At 35.7% G+C, this 26080-nt stretch overlaps 1 protein-coding gene across 2 annotated transcripts in view; it reads right to left on the bottom strand.

Annotated features, from left to right (window-relative positions):
- Nucleotides 1–746: 746 nt before the first annotated feature.
- Nucleotides 747–26080, bottom strand: part of LOC123663023 — a 52353-nt gene continuing 27019 nt past the window's right edge. Inside the window, exons 3-13 of one of the 2 annotated variants that reach the window (XM_045597765.1) lie at nt 25494–25610; nt 17188–17312; nt 8799–8966; nt 7815–7965; nt 7227–7449; nt 6083–6250; nt 5506–5610; nt 4062–4139; nt 3206–3305; nt 2149–2393; nt 747–1214 (exon numbers count right to left, since the gene is read on the bottom strand). In XM_045597765.1, coding sequence (XP_045453721.1) covers nt 839–1214; nt 2149–2393; nt 3206–3305; nt 4062–4139; nt 5506–5610; nt 6083–6250; nt 7227–7449; nt 7815–7965; nt 8799–8966; nt 17188–17312; nt 25494–25610 — 1856 coding nt within the window. In that variant the 3' untranslated portion in view covers nt 747–838. Of the gene's footprint in view, nt 1215–1629; nt 1783–2148; nt 2394–3205; nt 3306–4061; nt 4140–5505; nt 5611–6082; nt 6251–7226; nt 7450–7814; nt 7966–8798; nt 8967–17187; nt 17313–25493; nt 25611–26080 lie in introns of those variants that run through there. The other variant, XR_006744605.1, reaches the window with a different exon arrangement.

The raw sequence follows: 26080 nt of genomic DNA, 5'->3' as shown, positions 1-26080 counted from the left end.
ACTTGGCTATCCATAAATATTACAATTTCCACGATCTAAACAAATACGGTTTCTTATTTGCTAAAAAAAAACCTGAACTGTATTTAGTTAACTAATCTATATCCATTTCTAAATATGTTTTAAAAGTTTCATATATAGTGAAAGTTGGATTGAATATAAAGTCGGCCAAGAAAGTGGTGTACCAGTTTTGGTTTAGTTTTCTGGTCATCGTAAATTACAACAAGGTTCGTTATTAATAGATATTACTGAAAGAGAGATATAATAATGACGTAAACCTAATTGATAAGTATTCATACGTCATTATTATAGGTACATGACATTGGTATGCGACGACGCTTTCATTAATTTCTTGTATGTAAAATGTGTGATGTTCCTATGGAGTGGCGTAGCCCTTATGGACTAAAACTCCTTAAATAAAGAGAAAAAAATTTAAAGTCTATTAGGTATAAATAATATCGTTATCAATAATCAGATAAAGACGGCAATAGAAGTTGTCAGATCGATCTGCAAGCGAAACTAATCTTTATCACCTATGAACCTGCAAGCGGCATTCAACCTTAGGGTGGTACACCACTTTCTTGGCCGACGGTACATGATGATATATATATGACTGAAAGTATTCCTTCAATTCTTTCTACTCATCTTTGATCACATTGCGGTCTATTTCGATGTTCTTAGGATTCTATCTTGTAACTCAGAGCTAACCTTCCAAGAAAAAACAAAAAAGGTGGGAAGAAAGTGAGAACTAGTCGTAAAAAATACTTTATTTCACTAAATATATAAATAAAACACGACATGATAAATATACGTTTATGTATAAAAGCAGGTATACAATTTGTCACGCGGGCGGCGACCGGGCACTCGATATGAGTTCGCCTCTTTTGTATAGTGTTATTCCTTCCTTCCTCTCATCTTTTCTAATGGCATGGTCTTCTGTCGATCTTCTCGCATTTTGGTCATCTCTTCTTAAATTATGGTCATCTCTTCTGATGACATGTTCTTCTCTTCTGGCATTGTGGTCATCTCTTCTGACGGCATGGTCTTCTCTTCTGGCGTTATGGTCGTCTCTTCTGACGTTATAGTCGTCTCTTCTGACTACTTCTTCTCTTCTAAGGACCTGTTCTTGTCTAGAAGACACGCGAGCAGTCCTCGAAACCGTCGTTTCATCGTGTTGTCTCACAACGACCGCTCTGGCATCTGACGTGTTTCGCTCTCTGTAAATAATTATAACATTCAACGCTATTCTTTTCCTTGCCTTTTATGAAAAAAAATATTCCAATGTTTTATATAATGCGCATACTTTTATCTATCAAAACTAGTTAACTAGTCAATAACTTAAATCGTGTCAAAAACTTTTGAGAGTAAATATTAGTAGATTTATGGCTAAAAGCCAATAAAATACCAAAATATTTAACCACTACACGACAAGTTTGCTCCGAGCCCACTCGTTGCTATTTGATAGGAAGCTTCTATCGAGCTGCATATTGAAGGCGACGACAAGTTAGACGTCGACGTGGCGGCGCTCGGCTGTATATTTGAAGCGGGCTCCAACAGCGGAGCTATCGCCGACACCGAACACTGACCTGCCGAGTCGCGCTTGGCGGACGACGACGAGCACTGAACACTGACCTGCCGAAGGCGACGAGGCGCTCGAGGTCGGCGTGGCGCGCGGGGCGCGGCGGCGGCGAGGCGGGCGGCGAGGCGCTGGAGGCGGGCGAGGGCGAGGCGAGCGAGGCGGGCGAGGCGGACGAGCCCACCGCCGAGTCGCGCTTGGCGGACGACGACGAGCACTGAACACTGACCTGCCGAAGGCGACGAGGCGCTCGAGGTCGGCGTGGCGCGCGGGGCGCGGCGGCGGCGAGGCGGGCGGCGAGGCGCTGGAGGCGGGCGAGGGCGAGGCGAGCGAGGCGGGCGAGGCGGACGAGCCCACCGCCGAGTCGCGCTTGGCGGACGACGACGAGCACTGAACACTGACCTGCCGAAGGCGACGAGGCGCTCGAGGTCGGCGTGGCGCGCGGGGCGCGGCGGCGGCGAGGCGGGCGGCGAGGCGCTGGAGGCGGGCGAGGGCGAGGCGAGCGAGGCGGGCGAGGCGGACGAGCCCACCGCCGAGTCGCGCTTGGCGGACGACGACGAGCACTGAACACTGACCTGCCGAAGGCGACGAGGCGCTCGAGGTCGGCGTGGCGCGCGGGGCGCGGCGGCGGCGAGGCGGGCGGCGAGGCGCTGGAGGCGGGCGAGGGCGAGGCGAGCGAGGCGGGCGAGGCGGACGAGCCCACCGCCGAGTCGCGCTTGGCGGACGACGACGAGCCCGACGCCGAGCGCCGCCGCGCGCGCACCGCCGGGATGTGCAGCGACGCCGTGATCACGCACTCGTCCTCCGACACGTTGCCCGTCTGTGCACCGCGAGTTGCATTAGACGACCGGTCAGTGTAGCTTAACGTTTATGTACGTGTAGACATTTGAAGACGGAAAAGCGGAATTAGGTCCAACTCTAGGACCAAGTTGGTACACGAAAAGGAGATCTTTTCTCACATTGGCATGTTTATAGACACTTTCAGTTCTGTTAAGTTACTTTAGACCCATAGTTCACAATCAGTCAGCTTTCAATGCTTACTACACTCGACAGTGAGCATAGGACAAACAAATTAAAAATATCTTGATAAATTTTCCTATCAGTTACAATTTTTTTACTAATTGCGATGTAACATATATACCTAAATGTACCTTACCGTACCTATTTTTAGTAACTCTTCATTTTGCGACTATAATTTAACATTTCAATGAATATGTTCATCATCAAAATAAACGCTTCACACTCAAACGTTAAATCCAAACATATAATTGACACTATAACAAATACATGTATCATAAACAATCAAGTTAACAGAAGTAGGGCACAGCAGGAATTTCCTGCTCAAAATATGGAGCAGCCCGACTGGGTTAGTACCTCGACCTTACAGAAGATCACAGCAAAATAATACTGTTTTCAAGCAGTATTGTGTTCCTGTTGGTGAGTAAGGTGACCAGAGCTCCTCGGGGGATTGGGGATTGGGCAGGCAACGCGCTTGCGATACTTCTAGTGTTGCAGGCGTCTATAAGCTACGGTAATCGCTTACCATCAGGGTTACCGTACGCTTACTTGCCGACCTAGTGACATAAAAAAAACAAGAAGCTATTTCTACTCGTACATGTCTTCAGAACTAACCTCATTATAGTCACTGGCTGAGTCGTTAGAATCTGGCGCGGAGTCTCTCGGCGGAGAGCTGACGATGCCACTGCTCGCTCTATCTTCACTACTGCGCACTCTGTATTTTAAAAAGATCATTTTAAAATCTAATACTTAAAATATTAGTATATTAAATTAGCTTTATTTCCCTAACATTCTTAACATCCACGTTCTAAGAATACCATAGCCTATCAACAAAGATGCAAAGGATGCATTTCCATCTACATTAAGTGTAAATTTGAAGAAAAAAGAGTATAAGCGGATGCAGTAAGTGGACAACTAAATTTAGACAATTTTAATACTTAAGAATCTACTGGTACCAAACTGAACACCAACAATAATTTTAAAGAAAAAGACAACATCGATTTAGCAGCTTCGATAAAATGTAATAAATAATACTAATTAAAATATTGACAAAATCAATGATATGATATGAGTTGATCAATCGCTGCGAATATGTAGTAAAAGTATATAGTAAAAGAAACATTTAGGGGGAAATTGTAAAGGATTGATCATTTATGTTTTTAACAGAAGCTTTAATATTAGTAACAGTTAAAATGAGGATATTGATGCTAAAATTGATTTGGGATATAAAGACGGTCACGGTTATGCTCATAATGGTATTCACGATAATATTAGAAAGCGTATATTCATGCAAGTTTGACGACCCGTTGGCGCAACGGTCACAGCACTAGCTCGTGGCTATTGCGCTGGTGGTTACGAAGTATATTCTAGTGGGGGCTGTTAAGTACGAGGCTTTTATTTATTTATTTAGCTTGATTAAAGGACACACAACATGTATGACGATTAACTATGGTCTCGCAATAACGCTTGCCTGGTAAGAAGCATGAGGGAAGCAAGAGAAGCGGATGATGTATCAGACGCGGCTCTCGAGCGGCGACCCCTCTCCCCTCTACGTAGAAATTGTAACATTTACATATTTCATTTGCAATGTAGTGCGAGAACTGCCTTAATATTGACGGTAGCAGATTCGATTCACTCTTGAGGCAGATATTTCCCCATTTTATAATTTGCAGTTATATAATCTAGGATCGTCCTTGTCAGGTCTCATGATTGTGCTTCGAGGAGTACATAAATCATTCGGTTCCGGTTGTTATCATTAACCCCTGACGCCATAAACTACTAGCAGGAAAATTATACGCCATTCCCAATTTTGTGGAGCAGCATGATGGATTAAGACTCAACATTTTTTTATAGATGACCTTCGCACCGCTGTGGGTAAAGCCGTGTCAGTTCGATTTAGTTCAGATCATTTAATATCTAAGTAATTGGACTGGAGTTTGATGTAAGACATGATTAAGTTTCCGTTGACAGATCACAATTTGTTACAAAAATGCATAAAGCAAACGTAGTCCTTGGATATGAATTTGTGTCACAGCATTTTGGAAAATGTCCAATATTGAATGACTTCTTTGATTTGATTATTTAATATATTTGAAAATGAAATGTCGTAGAAATTTAAAACAAATTTTAAAACATTTAAAATGTCTTGCAGCCGTGTCATAGTCAATACTTAAAATAAAACTGTACCAGATCAATTCGTCCAATGAAGGCAGTTTGAAAAAATTTTGGAGGATAATTGATATTGTTGATTTTTATTTATCTGTCAGCTTATAACTTGGTCGCGAATCACGATGTGAATGAATTTAAAATAAACTTGACATGATTTGAGTCCGTTCTATGAGATATTCACTATGGTTTCTATAGTAGAGGGAATAAAAGCCAAACTGTGGCGCAAAACAAGATCAATGTTAGGGCTAGTAATAAATTAAAAATATCAGCATAGATTTGCTTACTTATGATCAGCAGTTAGTAGGAGTTTGAATACAAAGTCACGTAATATGTGCATGTAAGGTAATTTGATGTAGTGAGGATAACGTGATGGAGGTCGACATGATTATTCATGGGAGACCATTTACTTAGCTTTTTTTGGGTTTTATTTATAAAATATAGAAGCGTAAAACAAATATCATCATCATTCATCATCATCACTATTGTATTGGATTCCCCATCCTCAAATATGTTTGACCGGACAATATCATGAATGATTAAGTAATAATTTGAAATAGTAATACTAATAGTAGTATTACCTGACAATTGTGGATAAAAATGGCTTAAGTTGAACTTAAAGCAAATATTTCAGGTAGTGAAATTTGAGGTAATAATGGGTTCGTTGTTGTATGATGACAGCTTATGAATTGTTTGTGTTGATAAAATATCAGGTAGTAGTGTTTGAGGTAGTAAAATGTGTACTATACCTGGAAGCTGGTGCTGCAGTATTGGCAGCGGCGTGGAGGAAACTTTCTCGCGACCACAAACGCTTCGTGCCTTCTGGCGTAGAGGTCACGCATTCTGGTGCAGACCTATAACAGAACAAACTTTGTTGCTTATGGTATGTATTAAAATCCATATAAAGTTTGTGGAGTACAAGATGTTATTAAAATGTTAGTTGAGCTTTAAGTCAAAATATAGAGACTATTACGTTTACTTCATATATAGCGAATCAACTATTCTTAAAGTATAGTTAGAATTTATATTTTAGATTTTTGACTAAAATAAAAACAAAAATCTTTGTACGGTGTTTAGTACTACTACAATTTTTAGGACACGAAATAGATAATTATTTAAATATTATTCAAAATTAATATGATAGAATAAGAGAATTCAGGAGGTAATTTCAAAAGGGCTAATGAATTTTTTTTCGAACGCATAGTACCAGTAAGCCGTTAGCTACCACCACCGTCAGCTATGCACCAGAAACGCTTCCTTGAAGCCAATATAGTTCGGCAGCTATCCTAAGCCAGAGACTTGGAAGTGTAACATGGGCGCACTCACTCGACCCTCCGCAGCAGCAGCGAGTCCAGCACGGCGGGCGCGCTGTGCGCCAGGTGGATGTAGGCCTCGTGCAGCAGCTCGGCGGGCAGCGTCCACAGCTCCGCCTGCCGCTCCACCAGCTGCCGCACCACGTTAATCACGTCCGCGCGCTCCGACAGCTGCTCCGCGCTGTACGGTGTACCGTGTTACTGAACTTTAACTTCTCGGCTTGGGGAGTGAGCTGAGTGCGGGACGAGTGTCGCGAAAAGTGTGATCAGATGAGGCGAAAAGTTGATAGGGAGATATAAAAGAAGTTGTACTTCAATCGTTCAACTGAGGTAGGGCACAGCAGGAATTTCCTGCTCAAAATATGGAGCAGCCCGACTGGGGTAGTACCTCGACCTTACAGAAGATCACAGCTAAATAATACTGTTTTCAAGCAGTATTGTGTTCCTGTTGGTGAGTAAGGTGACCAGAGCTCCTGGGGGGATTGGGGATTGGGTCGGCAACGCGCTTGCGATGCTTCTGGTGTTGCAGGCGTCTATAAGCTACGGTAATCGCTTACCATCAGGTGAGCCGTACGCTTGTTTGCCGACATAGTGACATAAAAAAAAAAAAAAAAAATCGTGTGGTCTAAAGCAACTCGTTTTTTTAGCTTGTGTGATGATGTTATCATCTGACTGGTGATGATAATGACGACCGATGATGATATTGCGATGGCTGATGTGATGATTCAAAAATGTTGACGACTGATATTGAATATTATATTGAGTATTGAGAAAACTCTTGGAATAAATTAAAAATTTTTGTTTATAAATGATGTAACATGATGTGAAGTTTTTGATATTAAGTATTCGAAAGAAAATGGAAAATTTTTGGCTACCTTTATATTTATGTGAATAAGGCATAAAATACTACAAGATGATACAATATGTTTATGTACAAAAGGTATAAAATTTAATAAATGTTGAGTGAAAATATTCAATCCGCTAAAAGATTAAACATGCTTCACAAATACCAAAAAAAATTTCAATAATACAAGTTAGGATAGCAAAATAAAAACGAAATTCAAAACTAGCTAACTTTTAACGTTAAATACGTTGCGAACAGAGACTAACCCAAAGTTGTCCAAATATAGACATTTGTCAAGTAATACACAACTCACCTGGCAGTTTCATTGGGTTTATTCCTATGCAAGATATTCGGAGCGAATATCGTGGCGAGATTGGCGGCGTCCATCTTGTTCCCCGGCTGCTGGTCATCTTCCGCGTGTCCTGCAAGTTGGGACAGGAAGGAGAGCAGAGCGTTGAGGGTGTCCCGATGAGCCGCTGGTAATAACTGTACTATCAACCTGAGAGCCTCCCACTGGAGACGACGGTTGCGGATTTCTGAAACGTTCCATTCTGAATGTTAAACTATAGATTATCAGATGATATGAAAACTTTTAAGGTTAATTGTAAAATGTAATAAACGGACACATTAATAGAGAAATAATTTCTATAATAAATTTTAGTCGTTATAAATTAAGTAACATCATAAACGTATAAGGCGAGGACTGTAATATGACAAAGCCAAATCGAGATAAATTAGGTAAGACAGTTAATTTATTGTGTTTCAGAAATTATGCGTTATTTGAAAACTCCTCGATTTAAGAAACAATTTATGTATACGTTTTAACTAAAAAAAAAAAAACTGCGCGAAAATTTTACAAAGTACATAACGTGCAGGCCACAAAAAATTATCTAAAACTCACTTTGTGTCTGTAAAAATGCAGGATAAAGATCTCTGCATAGTAAAGGATCGGGGAGATCCCGAAGGAATTCTTTAAGCAGAGTAGCCACGTCGTGTGGACACACCGCTGAGTCAAGCGCTGTCTCCTGACCCCGCTCCCACTCTTCACGTAGCTGGAATTACGTTATTATGTATAAAATATAAGCTGGCAGCAAATTTAAAAAGAAACACGACATTTTGCTTTATACTTTTAAATGATACCTAAATGTATTAATTGATTGGCAACTGTCAAAGAGGAGAACTCTTGAAAGTTAAGTTTGAATATTAATGATTGTTGTCAAAAGTTTAGTCGACGACTCATTTGACGACAGTGTAGTTGAGGAATACATCATAAATCAAAAAGACTAAATATATTTGTACCTTCCTCGAAAAGACAAAAGTTATTGTAAAAATGACATTCTATTTGTGAAGTACAAATCTTGTATTTCTGTACTTTTATTTAGAGTAATATTCATTCATCAATGTAAATTTAGCCAGCTGTGTGTGTTCCGGATAATCCGATCGCCTATCTCATTTATTGCATCTCCGGAGTACCTACTACACCAAAGTTTGTAATAAATCCCCGCCAATCTGGGTCAACGACGCGAATCGATTGCAACGGCCAATACGATGGAAAACATCTAATTTTGTCGGTCAATGTTTTATTCTTACTGCGCGTGTATGAATACGATTCGTAAACACGCCTTGGCTAGATTTACTGCTTTATTTTCTGTCATAGCAACCATATGTAATATTGTTTGGTATATCAAGTTTACTTTGTTTCAAAATTCAAAACTTTGGTTAGCACAATTCGCTCAAATTATATTTTAAGGTATCTTACATTATGCTAGGTATTATAAACTACAAATGCACATTTTCTTATTAATATTTGTGTCTAAATTTAAAATTGTTTTCCAGGTAATATTTAACCGTAGCATTTAAAAAAAATATTGTATTGTATACACACCTGTCTAACCCTCTTCTTAGAGGCAGATACTCGGAAGAGACCAAGGGTGCGAAGACCATGTCTTCGCAGGTGAGCTAAGCAAGCTGACACCAGCGCAGGTACTTTGGGCCCACCGCCACTTTCTTCTATCCCCGTCCATCCCCATTCTCCAGAATCACAGGATTCACTCTGAAAATGCAAAAATCCCAGTTTATATGATACATATAGACGACGCAAAGGACCAGTACCATAAAGACACACTTTTATATGATAAACAGTAGTCGGTTTGCTAAACTCATACTAATTTAATCCCTTTGCCAGGCCTAAAAATATCTTAAGAATAAGAACAACGAAGACTTGCTAAAAGTGATATGTTCTAGAATTTTTTATAACTCATTGATACAAGGGAAAATCTGATATTTGTTTTTAAATTCTTAGTAATTTATATGAAACTGAATGGCCAAAATGAGTAATACTTTAAAGCGTGAAACACACCACTTATACTGATTTGTATGTAAACATGCGTAAAATGTTATTACTTCTAAATCTCTCTCATCAAGAGGGAAAGTGACTGTTTCAATACACATCTGCAGCACTTAGGACATTAATAATAAACTTCATTGTTCTAGAAGCGTGTTGGCAATAATCTTGTCTTTTTCTTTCGCTCATAAAAATGTTTTTTTATTTTTATTTTTTATTTATTAAGCTTTTTTGCACAAAAAAAAATAAGATACATTTTAGAACAATTAGATACAAAAACAAATAAGGTATGCAAAGGCTGCCTTATCGCTTATAGCGATATCTTTCACCTTTAATAGAAGTGGTATAGGAAAAATATGTCGGTAAAAGTGCGCAATCAACAACGCGAGTTTATCGCACATAATTAAATCAATTTATAATTGTAAACATAGTATATAATACAATATTCTTATATTTAAACGGTATCAACCTACATAAACATATACAATCATATGTACACATGATACATACACAATATATTTATACAAACATACAAATAAAAACGTTCATCTATAAACGGCTCACGATTAGTATCCTTTGCTATTGAAAATAAATTAAGCATTCTAAACAGTTTTTACAAAAAAAAACCATCAAAGAAATGGACATGGATATCTCCTAATGGCCAGTATAAAAATGAGATTGACTATGTTCTGTCTAACAATGCAAAAGTTTTCAAAGACGTGTCTATTATAAGCAATTTGAATTTTAACTCAGATCATAGAATGGTTAGAGCAAAACTCTCAAGTACACATGTTAAAAGAGCACGAAAATTTAGTAACATTATGAAAGCCATCGAGTGCACTGGTAGTACTGATTTACTTCTGAACAATCTCAAGATATCCTTGCATGATGGTGAAAAAGAATGTATATCTACTCAAGAAAAATACAACAGATTTCTCAAACAACTAAAAACAGAAACTAAAAAAGTAAACATGATTAGCAAGACAGCGATATCATTTAAAAGTAAGCAATTATTACAAGAACGGAAAGAACTCATACAGCAAGGAAAAAGTACTAATATCCATCGCCAAAAGATAGCAGAAATAAGCAAAAAGATTAGCGAACAACTTAGAAAGGAACGGAAAGCAAAAAGATTAGCAACATTCAGAAAATATATAGAAAAAACAGGAGGAATAAAGAAGGCGATAAAAGAAATGAACTACAAAAAGGACTGGATTCCAAATATGAAGAATAAAAATAGTGTTAAAACCAGCAAAAGACCAGAAATACTAGGGATTGCTACAGAATACTATAAAAATTTATACCAAAGCCATAAATGGGAACACGTGATAAAGGAAAATAATTTAATAAATAAAGAGGAGATTAAACCAATTCTAAAAGAAGAAACAATAAAATCTATCCAAACACAAAAACTGGATAAGGCGCCTGGATCAGATTTAGTCACAAATGAACTACTAAAAACTACGTTACCAGCGATAACACCAAGACTTACAGATTTATTCAATGAAATCCTCGAAACGGAAACCATCCCGGAAGACTGGACCAAATCGACAATCGTACTGCTGCATAAGAAGGGAGACAAGGGTGATATAGGAAACTACAGACCGATCAGTTTAATGTCCAATGTTTACAAAATATTTTCAAAAATTATACTAAACAGAATAACCACTACACTAGATGAAAACCAACCTAAAGAACAAGCTGGTTTTCGAAGTAAGTTCTCAACTATAGATCACATTCACACTCTAAGACAAATACTACAAAAATATAAAGAATATAATAAAACATACTACATAGGGTTTGTTGACTTTAACAAAGCGTTCGATACATTGGAACATGAGTATATATGGGATGCTCTAAAAAGACAAGGGGTAGAAGCAAAGTACATACGAATAATCAAAAACGTATACACAGCTAGCACCGCACAAATTAAGCTTGAATCTAAGGGCAAAGAATTTCCTATTAAAAGAGGTGTACGCCAAGGAGATCCTATATCACCTAAATTATTTTCAGCAGTACTGGAGATGATCTTCAGGAACCTAAACTGGACAAAAAAGGGGCTCAATATAAATGGCGAAAATCTCAACCATCTACGCTTCGCTGATGATTTGATTTTATTCTCAGAGGATGCAGAAACTCTAGGTCTAATGTTGCAGCAATTATCCGATGAAAGTGCTAAAGCCGGCCTGACAATGAATCTAACCAAAACCAAAATTATGACAAACGCCCAACAAACACTAAACAATGAACAAATAACAGTAAATAACGAAAAAATAGAATATGTAAATGAATATATATATCTAGGCCAACTTATATCTATAGATGATTGCATGAATAGAGAAATAGAACGGAGAATAATTAATGCTTGGAAACGATTTTGGTCTCTAAAGGAAATAATGAAAGATAAAGATATGCCAATGAAAGGAAAAAAGAAAGTATATGAAATATGCATTATGCCATGCTTACTATATGGGTGCCAGACATGGGCGTTAACAGAACTACAAGAAAGTAAACTAAAAGTCTGCCAAAATTCAATGGAAAGAAGTATTTTAGGCATAAAAAAAGGAGATAGAGTCAAATTGCAAGAAATCAAAAAGAAAACAAAATTTAAAAATGTAAACACAGTCTACAGACAGCTTAAATGGCGTTGGACGGGACATATGTTAAGAGAAAGTAAAGAGAAATGGACTAAGTTAGTAACAGAATGGTATCCAAGAGATAGTAAAAGAAATAGAGGAAGACAAGCGAAAAGATGGGAAGATGACTTCAAGAATATAGCTGGTCCGTTATGGTCACGCTTAGCAAAAGATAGGAATACGTGGAAATCTTTAGAGGAGGCCTTTGTCGACAGACAAGCTGTTCCACACAAACACCCAGTTGCCGATCATTCAAATACAAGTTAAATTTAATTAATTCAATGTGTTTTTTTAGAAAGTAGGCATATATTATTATGTATTAGTGTTAAGAAAAAAAGCAGCAATAAAGGCTATTTTATTTATTTATTTTATTTATAAACCTTGCTTTCGCCATACTCTTTTTCATTACAGTACTTGACATCAATTTACTTTCTTCTTCTATATAAATAAAAATGAATGTTGCTAAGTGCATGTCTCGAGAATGGCTCGACCAATTCGGCTTATTTATTTTTTGTATGTTCCTTAAGGCCCGCGGAAGGTTTAAAACTAAAAAAAATTAAAAAATATATTTTTACTATTAACTTTTGACTAAACTACTTAAATATTTGTACTTGATAACATTTCATGTAAAATACATCTTTGTAATGGATCTTTTACAGGCCAAACATTTTTCAGTTGTTAGAATTAGTTTTTGCTCTTGTTTACCGTTATTTTTTGTATAAAATATGAGCTTAAGATTTTTTTTTGTCAGTAACTAGAGATTCGGTTGAAGATCGTTTGGTTTAAAAACTTATAGTGCTATATATAATATATTTATTAGTTATCAATACATCTTAAGAATATTAAAGAACAATTTCGTTATTGTTTCTACCAGGAGTTCATTGGACGTAAGAAGGTTCAATCTGGAACACGGATATAGTCTACCGAAATTGTTCGTCTATTTCAGTCAGTAGATATTGGGATGGGCGAGAGTCGTGTCATACGATAAAATTATCGTGGCCTTAATGAAAACAGCCGCTGTAAGGCCGTTCAGGTAACCAGATATGTGTGACGTCATCGTGACGCCATCCTACGTCAAATTTGACCTAATGGGACAGTTCTGGCTATTGTTTCAGCTTAACAGATGTTTTAAGACGCGATTCTTTTAGATCGATATTATATAAATTATTACCGTTTTTATTACTCTTTTTATTCATTTTGATTTTCTCTATTTGAGTTGCAAGGTTTTTGGGTATTTTTATGAAAATAAGAAGATTATCTATATATTACTGATTAAGTTCACGTTATTGCGAATGTAGCATAGTAATTTTTCCTTCAGTTTGTACAACAATATAATCATTACGATGTAAAAAAAATCAATATATCCATTACCATAACAATTATCACTTCTCGAATTTCAAAAAACTTAAAAAACTTAAAAATTTGTCCAGAAAACAATAAACCATTAAAAAAATTGTTCAGTAGCTCTTTAACATACAAGCTCTACTAAACACTATTATTATGTACGGACTTACGTTACTACGAAATCAAACGCGTAAATCAAAGCTATCGTACGCTGTCATTCGTTTGATGTATTGAGAAAACAGCGGTCGATTCGCTTGTGTCATATTAACGTTTGGAAATTACGCCTACGAACGTCTGAGATATCGTCTACTCAAGCTAATAGGAATTGTAAATAATCTGCAAGCACTAGATTATCGAAACGTGAATTAACCCAACTAATTAGTCATGGGTGTGCTTAAAAGGTACCATTGACACATCGTACTTTGTAGAAGGTTGAAGGTTAAGGTCATGAAAAACCAGATAAGAAAACGGTCTGCCTGATGTTAAAATTACTGTTAAAACGTTAGGAATACTACTCAAAATAAATCTAAAAAAAGAATTCTTAGTTAATTGTATCTTAATAAAGTACCTACTACTTTCTTCGGACAAATTATTTTTATGAATAATAAAGTCTTAAAACACAGTAACTCTAGAGTTAACAATTTAATAATTCGTGGACAAAGTTTTGCAGTATTATTTAAATGACCAGAAAGAGTATAAAATGACATTAGCCTTTGTTTTTTTAAACAGGATTAAAGGGTAAAAATGTACAGATTTAAATAAGGTAGCCCATCTAATTTACGCTCGAATTACACCTTGTTCCAAGCTTCCATCGGATTCAGTCTTAGCTTTACAAATTATTCGTTTTAGTTGTCAACAACTGAAATACATTTTATTAGTTGTAGTCAACATTTATTGTAAAACAATGTCTAAAGCTTTTCAAAGGATTGTCAATTATAACAAACAATTTTTTCATACTACAACCGTAACCGTACATTAATAAGATAAATGTATCAAAATCAATTATTTACAGAAAACAAAATAATATTTTAAATTTCGGTAAACATTAAGTAAGCATAAAATCAGTTATTTTGACTACTTTATTAAGCAATTACGAGCGCCATTAGGAGCAAATAATGCATTTAGGAGGTCGTTATAGGTTACGTCGTATACGATCTATACAGCTTCGGTGTAAATAAACATTTGCAAATTGAATTCGCGCACATTCGTCACGGATTTTCGTGCGATTCTGGCGCGATATTCTGCAAAACGCCCGCGAAACTAGCTCGTAAACATAAATGTCTCGCTTTGTTTTTAATTTCATCATTTCGTGTGCAATAAAAACAGTTGCTACTGAGGTAAACCCACAATTGATAGACACGAGATTTGCAGATGTTGGAACATGTTTAGTTTCCTATTTTCAATAACTTTGTAACCTTACAGAAGACTACAGCTAAATAACAATGTTTTCAAGCAGTATTGTGCTCCTGTTGGTGAGTAAGGTGACCAGAGCTCTTTGGGGAATTGGGAATAGGGTTGGCAACGCGCTTGAGATGCTCCTGGTTTTGCAGATGTCTATAAGCTACGGTAATCGCTTATCATCAGGTGAGCCGTACGCTTATTTGCTGACCTTGTTATGTAAAAAAAGATCACAGTTAAATACCACTGCTATAAAATACTGTTATGTTCCTGTGATGAGTAAGGTGAGTCGAGATAGACGAGATAGACGGTTATAGGGTTGGCAATGCATTTGTAACGCTCCTGTCGCAGGAGTCTATAACCTACGATATCCGCTTGCCTTTTGCTATCTTAAAAGTTCCACATGTATTGCGTCACTTAGTTTCAGGTGAAACAGCTTTTTATTATTTTAAATAACCTTTTTTACATAACAATATTTTTAGTGCACGCATAAGTAATATCGCTATTTCCAATCTAATGTTTTGTAAACTAACAACTTTATGTTTAAATACTCAACCTGTTTATAGTATGTTTCATATTAAAATGTGGCGTAGTTTTAAGATCAAATCTTTAAATATTACATGAACTAAATAAAAGCGAATTAAATATTTTTACTGTTCGATATACGACCTAAACCACTTTTACGTCTTTGAAATGCATTTTCAATGTACTGCAAGCATAGGAACTTATTTTAAACCAGTGATATAAATAATAAATCTCAATTACTATCAGATTGTGTAAATTCCCAGTTGCATTTGTCCCAATGGTGGATAGGTCCAGGTGCAACTCAATATATTACGTGTCTTGGCGTGCAATTGAAAACTATTTCTGCACTATGTTCTCTGCATGCCAAGTCGTTTTCCTAACCAATCGTTCGTGAGCTCTCGTTTCCTTTACCACTTAACGCTTTTAAGATAATCCTCGATTTGAAGAGTTCAAGCTAAGGTGGTGGCTCCCCAGACTGGGTATTATGACGTTACTATAATTTATGTCCATTGGTTTGTTGTATCGGAGCTATCAAGATTATAAATATGTTTGTTAAATTTTTATGGTAAAACCATTTTAGACATTAGGTCACCTTAGATATTAGAATGAATGAAGGTAAATTACAAGCTACCTTTAATTTAAAGTTTATACTTTTATCAACTGTTTAATATCTTAATAAAAACACAATTGTTCATGAAATATAGTCAAAACATATTCACCATCCACATTATGTAAAACTGGTAGCAACTAACGTGTTTCTAGAACAGTTTTTACAAAAGAATAAAATTTGATATCTTTGCTGATTACGTGAACGTTTCGTGAATTCATGTCTCATTGTTTGCTTGACCGCATTAAGTCAAATATAAGCCTCAATAAAAATAGGATAGCACAGTGCTATTTCTATTTTTGCTCGACTATAAAGATACTATTCTCGGAATACTTGTTATATACCGTATAGTTTACATGTTTGGGTGTTCGTTGAGAGATGAAAGGCACGAAGCTTCGGAAAACGTTCAATCTTTTGTACATATCTGTTGTAATTTTAATTTGACAGACATCATTCAATCTAGAAATGTATATATTGATCTTTTATTAGCCTCATATCAAGTTTTAAGGTTGCTTATTATTCTAAATTGTATTAGATAGACTAGCATACCTACTAAATTGATATTCGTAAGTCATTGTAGATTTCTAACGAATCTTTGAGATTATTGAAACTAAAAACAATTCAGACTGGAATATAGTAACGATTATTACCGGGTGTTAATGATAGAACCAGGGCTGGCGGTTTAATGGGTTCTACGAATTTCTCAGGCGAGATTGAATACGTATTTATCGGTGTTGCTGTACAATTAAAATTATTACTTGAATAAAAGTTCTCGTGACTGAAGTTTATTCTATTCTAATATTACAATAATTAACTAAAATAATTAAACACTAAAACATTCGCTTCAGCCTGTAATATCCCACTACTGGGCATATGCCTCTTTCCCCATGTAGGATCAGAGCTTAATCCACCACGCTGCTCCATTGCGGGTTGGCGGATATATTCCCTACTATGAGTAACGATCGCTATCAGGTGTACATGATAACAACCGGGACCGACGGCTTAGCGTGCTTTCCGAGGCACGGTGGGGAGACCCACAAGGACCTTTGCGCCATAGCGGCGTCGCGGCGTTTAGCGCCTTGTCCTCTGCTAATCGCAGTCGAGATTTATTGATAGTCATCATCATCAGTAAATTAAAAGTAAAACATAATCATACATCATCATACTGTTATACACACATACCTAATTAATAAACATTAAACAGCTTAAAGCGCTGTAAAACGTTACCCTTAGACTCGCTTACACTGTTCCACGTCAGCGTCACTGCTCAGCGTTGTTTTTTGTTCCGCGTGTCATTTATCGTTTCTTATCTTATCCTTCTCCATAATAAACAAGAAAGTACGAGCATATTAACGGAATTAAATTACGGAAGTAAATCCGTGAAACAAATTGTTTAGTTAGTAGTTAAAGTATTGCTTACATCATCTCCCTTCTCAACCCCCAGCGACGCTAGGGACGCTCTGGAGCCTCCATGCTGCCTCCGTAGCGCGCGCTCCGTTTCCACACATTGCGATAGAGGCACGCCAAACACGCTCCCCGCAGGCTCTGTTAATATACATAATAATCTTTAATTAATGTTTTATAAAATAACTAGCTGTACCCTGCGCGCGTTGCTGAGCTTTTTTTTTGGTCGTACCAACTCAGAAAACTTTGTGGGTTCATGCACAACACTTTGCTGAAGATCATGACATGATCAAATACATAGTTTACGATTCTATAAAGGACATACAGACAAACATTCATTTATATATATAGATAGTTTCACTTATGTGTTTAATGATAATGATCCAGTATGTATACATATAATGGTATAGATTTGACAGGTTTTTTAAAGAAAATCAAGACCAGGTAATTAGTAACAATTTATTTACCTAAGTAATGAAATTGTTACTAAAATATTTTCGTATAATAGCAGAAAATGTAAAAATACAATATGTAAGCTCCTCGGGGAAAACGGTTAATTGGAGATAGGGTCGGCAACGCGCTTGCTACGCTTCTGGTTGTTGCATACGTCTATGAGCTACGGTAATCGCTTACCATCAGGTGAGCCGTATGTTTTTTTGCCAAACAAGTTATTTAAAAAAAATGTAAGGGAAAATGCGCGTTTACACTAATTATAGTATATATTGTATATTTATTATTAAAGAAACACTGGAAAATAATAGAATAATTGACGTGTAAGACAAGTTACTACCGATGTAATTTATAGGCATTTACATATTTATATGATAGTTTGCGTTATTGTTCCTCAAATTTACCGCCTCATAAAATTATTCGCTTTAAGTCCGGGTATATGTAGTCTCTTAGTAAAACCAAAGAGCATAGCTTTAGTGCTTTAAAGTAATAAGTTCTAAATAATCATAAAACGCAACAGTAAATTATTTACGATAACACATGCATTGTAATTTTAAGAATTGTACCACTACTGATACCGACTGATTATGTCTGGATTTATCAATAGATATCTTAATTACTATTTTTTCAATTTTTCAGTAAGAAAGTCTTGATACAATACAATACAATAATACTCTTTATTGTACACAACAACAATCAACACAATAACATTTTACAAATAAAAAAACAGTGTACAAAGGCGGTCTTATCGCTAGAGGAGCGATCTCTTCCAACCTTTGGGCATTACGCTTGATAATTCTACAATTAGTTCTAAAGTTGAAAACACAATCAAGCACGTTCAGGTTTTTCTCGCCAACAATCAAAAACATAATTTAATTTTTTATTACGCATTGTTTTCGTTGACGAGTGAGACAGCGAACGTGCTTCGCGAAAGGAGAAATAGCACACACATTACGAGAAACCCGAAAATATTTGAGTCATTCGACAAGCACGACCCAAATTTTCGTTGCAATAAGGAAAAAACCTAAATGTTACACTTTCCCAACGTACGTGTGTTAAGGAGAATTGGCAAGTGTTCAATATAAACATGAAAATTTACGTAAAGTTGTAAAGAAGTAAATAATACATACATTGTGCGGACAAGGTCTAGTCCTACTCCCCAGACGTTTGACAAACTATACAGGAAAATACTTGCAGATAGCGAGATGAAATTTATGAAAGGCTATGAATACGATGGACGCTTTCTACGAAATTTTTATAGTGTTATGCCGTTTAGTGTTTACAAATATTTGTATTTAGAAATTTCTTCAGTATATCACATGGCAACAAAGATAACGCGAAAACGATTGTCCTGGCGTATTTTTATGACTTATTTTTGTACTCATATTACAGAGAGATATTTGATTTCACATATTTCATCGCTTACTTGTATGGTACTTGTATGGTCGCTTGCTTGTATGGTATATATAGGGATTTAATGACGCTGTATTTCATGAAGATAATACCAATTTTATATTAAAGTTTTTTTTTCTTTTTAAAAGAGTAACTACAGAATTTCTTGCAGATAGCTCTCTGCAGAATTTACATTCAGAATCGCTGATAGCTCCACTTTTAACAATAATTGATAATTTAATTTGTAAAATGACGGCTCGCAGGTGCTTTTGAAGCCTTGAATAATGTTATTTTTGATTTTAATTTTTGTTAGCATTTTTTAGTTTAGAATTCCTAATGTGAGAATAACACAAAAACAAAAATCGTACATATTAATTTTTCTTTTTGTAACTTTTACAATTTTGTATGTTTATAGTATGTTATTAATATAGTATTGTTAATAAGGATAACAGTATTATTAGAGCTTGAAATAAATATAATTTAATTTTCTATTTTTTTATTTTTTATCTATATAATCTAATAATACAATGAATGCAGTATTCTCATTGTATAGTAAATTTATGTTAAAGTTGTCTTTATGTTTCTTTACTGTGTAGTACAAAGCAAACCATACAAAATTAGTGCGGTTTTAACTACTAATCTCAATCTCGGTAAACATGTTCGTATATCAACTATGTAGGCTATGTTTTCGTATTTGACGTGAACCATGCGTTTTCTGCAATAAATTTTTTATACACTTCGCAAAGGCACCTTCAAATTGAAATTAAAAAGTCAATCAAATTTTTCAATTCAAGTTAGCTTGAATGTTAGCTATGAATCTTCATTTTTTAAAATAAGTATTTTTAAGTAATACTTCTTTTGCGCGTTAGGGAAAAGTAATGAGAGTAAATTTTTACGATGCGCGCGCACATCGTCACAAAAAAACCGACACCCTGAAGTTAGCTAGTCAACGAAGAAGAAGTCAGCAACGTGGAGTTAGCTAGTCAATGAAGTATAATTTTTTCTTTCTTTGCGTACATAAGTATGCACAAAGTTTTTTTATTGATTACTTACTTTAGTTATATCATACTACTAAGAGTTCGGAATGTATTCTGCTAACAAGGATTGGCAATAAACTCAAAAACTACATTTTTCAATTTATTGAGATGCGAGAGAAAGTAACCGACATAGCCTACAGAATTAGCAAGTTGAAGTGGTAGTGGGCTGGTCATCTGTGTCGCAGGACCGATGGCCGTTGAAGTAGACGGGTCCTAGAGTGGAGACCGCGTCTTGGCAAACGCAGTGTGGGACATCCTCCGGCCCGTTGGACCGACGATCTACGTAAGATTGCCGGTGTCGGCTGGATGAGGATTGCGGAAGACCGGGATGTGTGGCGCGAACTTGGGGAGGCCTATGTCCAGCAGTGGACTGCGAAAGGCTGAAGTGATGATGATGATGTTATGATGAGTGATGATGAATTAATACGAAGATACCACAATGTCGGAATGTAGATTGTGCCAAGAAGAATCAGCAAGAATCCTGTTAAAAAACCGTCAATCATTATAAATCCAGTAATGTATCCTGCATATGTAAATTCGGATAAACATCCAGAAGGAATTCATCACGTGACTCAAATACGAAAACGAACGAGCCAAGAAAAATATTGTACTATTTATTGAAAACTTAAATAACTTATAATACTATTTCCAAGAGTCAGTTGGGTCCACTAATATTGGAAATGATCCAACGTATTATTTTATTTCATTTCTCTTATAAATTTTGTTCACAAAACAAATAAAATACACGTGTATTAAGAATCAAAATAAACAATGTCATTCTGTTGAGAATGAACCTAATTTCCGTCAGTAAAAGTAAGATTAATATAACAGAATAAAATATTAGCGACCTGCCCCGGCTTCGTAGTTTAGCAAAAATTATCATATGTATGTTCGGGGATAACGTCATCATTTATGAACCGATTTTGATAATTCTTTTTTTGTTGGAAAGGAGTGTGGTACCATGATAAGGAAACCAGAATCTGATGATGGAGTCCTAGAGATATCGTGGGAAACCCTCGAAAATTGTAGTGACGACTAGAGCGTTTGTTAATTTTTTTCGTCTACTTACGTTGGATTACTTGTGGATGTAATTGAAGTCGGTTTTTTTCGTTTGAGAGCAAACAATTATTACACAGCACCGTCTTATGGAAACGAATTTTTAGATTTTTGTGCGCTCGAAAGGATGAATAACAGCACCAACGAAACATTATTAATAGTTTTTTACAAGATATTTTCAATCGTTTTTTGCTTAAGCTATTAACAATTTAAATAATAATAAAATCTATATAACTATTAAATTTTAAAAAAATCAACTAAGATCCGTGTTTATATATGTGTGTAAAACGTTTGTAAATATACGAGTATTCATTTGGATTGGCATACCGGTTTAAACGTGCGGTAGTGGCTAGAACAATATATAAAGGTGTTGACAGCCAATCCTCAAGAACCGATGCCGCTAATTTTAGCGTCTGTGTACGATGCTGGCGCCTACACTATTTTAAATTTCCACTTTCTGTATTCCCACTACTTTAGCTGAAGCTTCACAAGTGGAAACAATTGATTCCCCTGTCATGTTTACGAGGTAACACTGGAAAAATACTTAAGTCTTAGTTCTCATTGTTAGAAGCAATTCAAATTTTACGATCGTTAAATGTTTTGACAATTTTATCTGTACCATGGAATTTTGATGAGGATAAAATATGACGTCACAAGTTTGAAATGTCGTAAACGTTTTCTCCAGAATTTAAAGGAACTGTTCTGAGGAAAACCCAGCAATAAATTTGTATTGCTCTAGTAATGTCTTGACAATGTTTTTTTTTTTGTATTTTTAAAAGCATATTTTCGCCGTATATCCAGCCAGACGTGACGATTAAAATAGCTTATAGGAAGTTTTACTCTATTAATAGACATGCAAAATTAAAATAGTTTGTGAATATTTTTCAACGTCTTGTGTGTTTTGGCAAAATGTTCAAATTAACGTGCATTTTGTAGCAATGAGCGTATAATATTTAATGTACGTACATTATGTATCACTATCCTAAACAATACAAAGTTAAACTTGCACAAAGATACTTGCAGAAAATAGATTCTTAATATTGAAATGAGGAAAGTAAGTTATGCATTCCGCTACCACCTTGGAACTTAAAAAACCGACCGGTGGCGGGATAACCATCCAACTGCTGGCTTTGAAATACACAGGCCGAAGACGGGCAGCAGCGTCTTCGGTGCGACAAAGCCAGCCCTGCGGTCACCACCCGCCTGCCCAGCGTGGTGACTATGGGCAAAACACACGAGTTCACGCTATTTTTAGCGTAAACTTGTGGAAGCCTATGTCCAGCAGTGGACTGTATAGGCTGTAACGATGATGATGAAGTTATGCATTAAGGTATTTGTAAATAAGTTCCAAAGAAAGAAGAGAGAGATTTTTTTCTAATATAAAGAAACTGTCCAATTATTTTGTTATTTAAATGGTTAATATGTGCGGAGTTTCTTGCTGATTCTTCTATGCAGAATTTACATTGCCAATGGGTGGTAGCTTACATTAACTACAGTTAACTACAGTTTAACTGAGGTAGGGCACAGCAGGAATTTCCTGCTCGAAATATGGAGCAGCACGACTGGGGTAGTACCTCGACCTTACAGAAGATCACAGCTAAATAATACTTTTTTCAAGCAGTATTGTGTTCCTGTTGGTGAGTAAGGTGACCAGAGCTCCTGGGGGGATTGGGGATTGGGTCGGCAACGCGCTTGCGATGCTTCTGGTGTTGCAGGCGTCTATAAGCTACGGTAATCGCTTACCATCAGGTGAGCCGTACGCTTGTTTGCCGACCTAGTGACATAAAAAAAAGTTAAGTTATAAAAAAACTAATCAAATTTTAATTTACAAAAGGACGATATAATAGTGTTTGAAAGCTTACTTGAATAAACAAAACTTTGATTTCAATTTTGTGCTACAATAAAATGTCCTAACCCTAAAAATTTATCTGGAATGAAATTAGTATTTTAGTGACATGATCATCTTTGTCTATTCTCTTGTTTCTGATTTCTTTAAAGATAGATTTTGTATGTTTATCTATGTATGTGTATTATTATTATTATTTTTATTTTAGAAGATTTTTCTTTGTTATTTATTGGCCATTCGACGTTTATGTCAGCTCCATCGTCTTACGTCACAAAATCACTGTTTAAATTAATTTTAACTATTGTGTTTTACTTAATTAATTTTGTTAACATGTAGTTAATGTTGGTAACATACTTATAGGATTAAATTTAAATTACACTATAAAACCGAATATCTGAAATTGTAGAGGACTAGTAACACTCTCACCCAAGCACTCTTGGGTCTCTTCTATTAACTATGACTGCACCTTAAAAATTTTCTTCATCAAACCGAATGCATATAATGGAATAACTCAACACTATAGTAGCCTATACTTGTTGATTTAGCTGTGCATTGTAGAAACAGGTCATTAAGTAAATTATTTTATATGGTTTAATACCATACTGCATACAATTCTATCAAACAATTTTTTATAGAACCTTTTTTTCAAATTTTTAATTCTGAGATATATCTGACATTCTACAATGAAAAGGCGTAGTAGGTTAAACTCCAATCGTTCTCTATAATAGACGAAACAAAAAGCAATTACGTGAACAAGATATCAAAGACTAATTAAAATTTACGTTACGAGTAAATCAAATAGGTATCGAACCGCGAACCGCGCCGATGAGTCAACGCATAAAAATCGTGTAAGCTGCGCTAGTGGCGCACAAACAGACATTAAATCAGTTTGATGTATTCATTAGCCGCACTCTGTCTTCTGTACGTTTTATTAGCTTATAAACGTATCATTTTATGTTTCTATGCAAAAATAACCATTCTGGAAATTGTTAGTTTTTTCACAATACTAAGACAAGACTTGTTTATTTAGAAGATGGTTTTAGAAGCGCTAAATTTCCATACTTTTCAAAATCCATTGACGTTTACTTTAACGATCTATCAATCGTCACCTGCTTTGTACAGCCTAATAACACTCCAAACAGGGTTATTATCGAAAAATGTATGTTTGCAATCAACAATATGGATCCTAATATTCGATTTAGCCTTTCAAACGTATGGACAATCTTCAGCTACAAAAATTCATATTAAAATTGATAGTAAGTACGTCTTAAAGTTTTGTTTCGTTTTTCATTTATTTATGAGTACACCTCTTAGCCGACTTCAAAAAAGGAGAAAGTTACTCACTTCGACCTTATATATATATTTTTTATGTATGTTCGAGGATAACTTCGTCTTTCATGAACCGATTTTGATAATTCTTTTTTTGTTAGAAATGAGATATCCCAAGTGTGGTACCACGATACCAGAACCTTGCTACCTGAACCAGGATCTGATGATGGAATCCCAGAAAAATCGAGAGAAACGAGTCGATGTGATTGAAGTCGTTTTTTTTTTTCGTTTGCGAGCAAACACAATTATTGTACTCGTCTTTTAAAATCCTTATATAACTTTCAGTTAACTTGATATTGTCTATGACATAAAACGTAACGAGAACCCGAATAGTTCGGTATTAATGTGTCATAAACCCGACACGTGGTAATTTGTAAACAAGGCGACATTGAACCTGAAACCTCAGTATTGGCAGACGAATGGCCAGCCATCGTTCTCATCCGTAACTGATACGTTGAAGATCTGCCAACAGCTATGAGACGTTATGATATTATGGATTATATCATTTGTTATCAGCTACTCGGTTCGTGTCAATGGCTTATTCAAAGTTACAAACTTATGAAATAACATAGTTACTGTTGTAAATTAGAAGTTTTTCTTGCTATTCTTACTAATGTGAATATTTAAAGTGAACGTTTTTTGTTCTTTATAAAAAATATGTTATTTAACAACAGTTTTAGTAAAATGTTTTAAGAATCACTGCCAATTAATTGTATCAGAAATGTGTTTTTGTATCGCATTCATCTATAGAATTAAATAAAATTGGAGTGTCTGTTTGTAATATTAAAATAACCGCTTTTTACTAAATTCATATGGATGTACACACGGTACATATACCAAAATCACAGTTTGTTTGTTCCGGCTAATCACTGAAACAGATAAATAAAGAGTAGCTTAGGCTACTTTCATTTTAGAAATTTATTTATTTTATAGCTCTGTGAACTGAATAATAACTTTTTTGTTAAATTCCACGCGGACGACGTCACGGAAACAGCAAGTTTGAAATATTCATTCCAAGATTGTTACTAGAACGTTATCATTCGCTCACTTTAAAATCTCTTCCTAAAGGAACTGATTTTATGTTAAGATCTAAGGGATTGCTTCTTGTAACAATTAATCGTACCGCTATTGCAATGTTCCAAATACACATACATGTGATCCTAATAACAAACGTGTTAAATAATAAAATATTATAGTTTATGTTCTACTTGCCTTTCTCCTTATCCGCGTCTTTAGCACGACTTTGGTCAAAGAACCCAGTGGTGAGAGCTTTCCTTTTGAGCAAGTAAGCTCTTCTCTTTGGCTTTGGCGCGACTGCTGTTGTATTATCTGTAGGTAAATAAAAAATAAATATTATCATGAAATAAATTAAACTGGATGAATCTAAAAATAATTGTTATAACTGAGGATAGAGATGAGGATAACCTTATTTTACATTATTTAAAAAAAAATATTATCATTTCTTCTTTATCTCCAAACCGGGTGGGTATCTTATTGGAGCAAAAAGTGTTTCAATAATCATATTGATATTCTGAAAAAAAAAAATACTTAAAAAACAATAAGCGTACAATCTGAATTACGATAAGCGGTAACAATCGCTCGAACTTAATACTGATATACTTTCACTTAATACTGTAAATAAGTTTTGGATATATTTATATGCTTCAGTCTGTAATATCCCACTACTGGGCATAGGCCTCTTTCACCATGTAGGAGAAGGATCAGAGCCTAATCCTCCACGCTGCTCCTATGACTGCCTGACCTGCTTTTACCTATGAGAAGCGATCGCTATCAGGTTT

Source organism: Melitaea cinxia, chromosome 19 (assembly GCF_905220565.1).
Source record: "Melitaea cinxia chromosome 19, ilMelCinx1.1, whole genome shotgun sequence".
NCBI lineage: Eukaryota > Metazoa > Arthropoda > Insecta > Lepidoptera > Nymphalidae > Melitaea > Melitaea cinxia.
The sequence above is the reverse complement of the archived record's forward strand: the minus strand, read 5'-3'. Positions and strand labels throughout refer to the sequence as shown.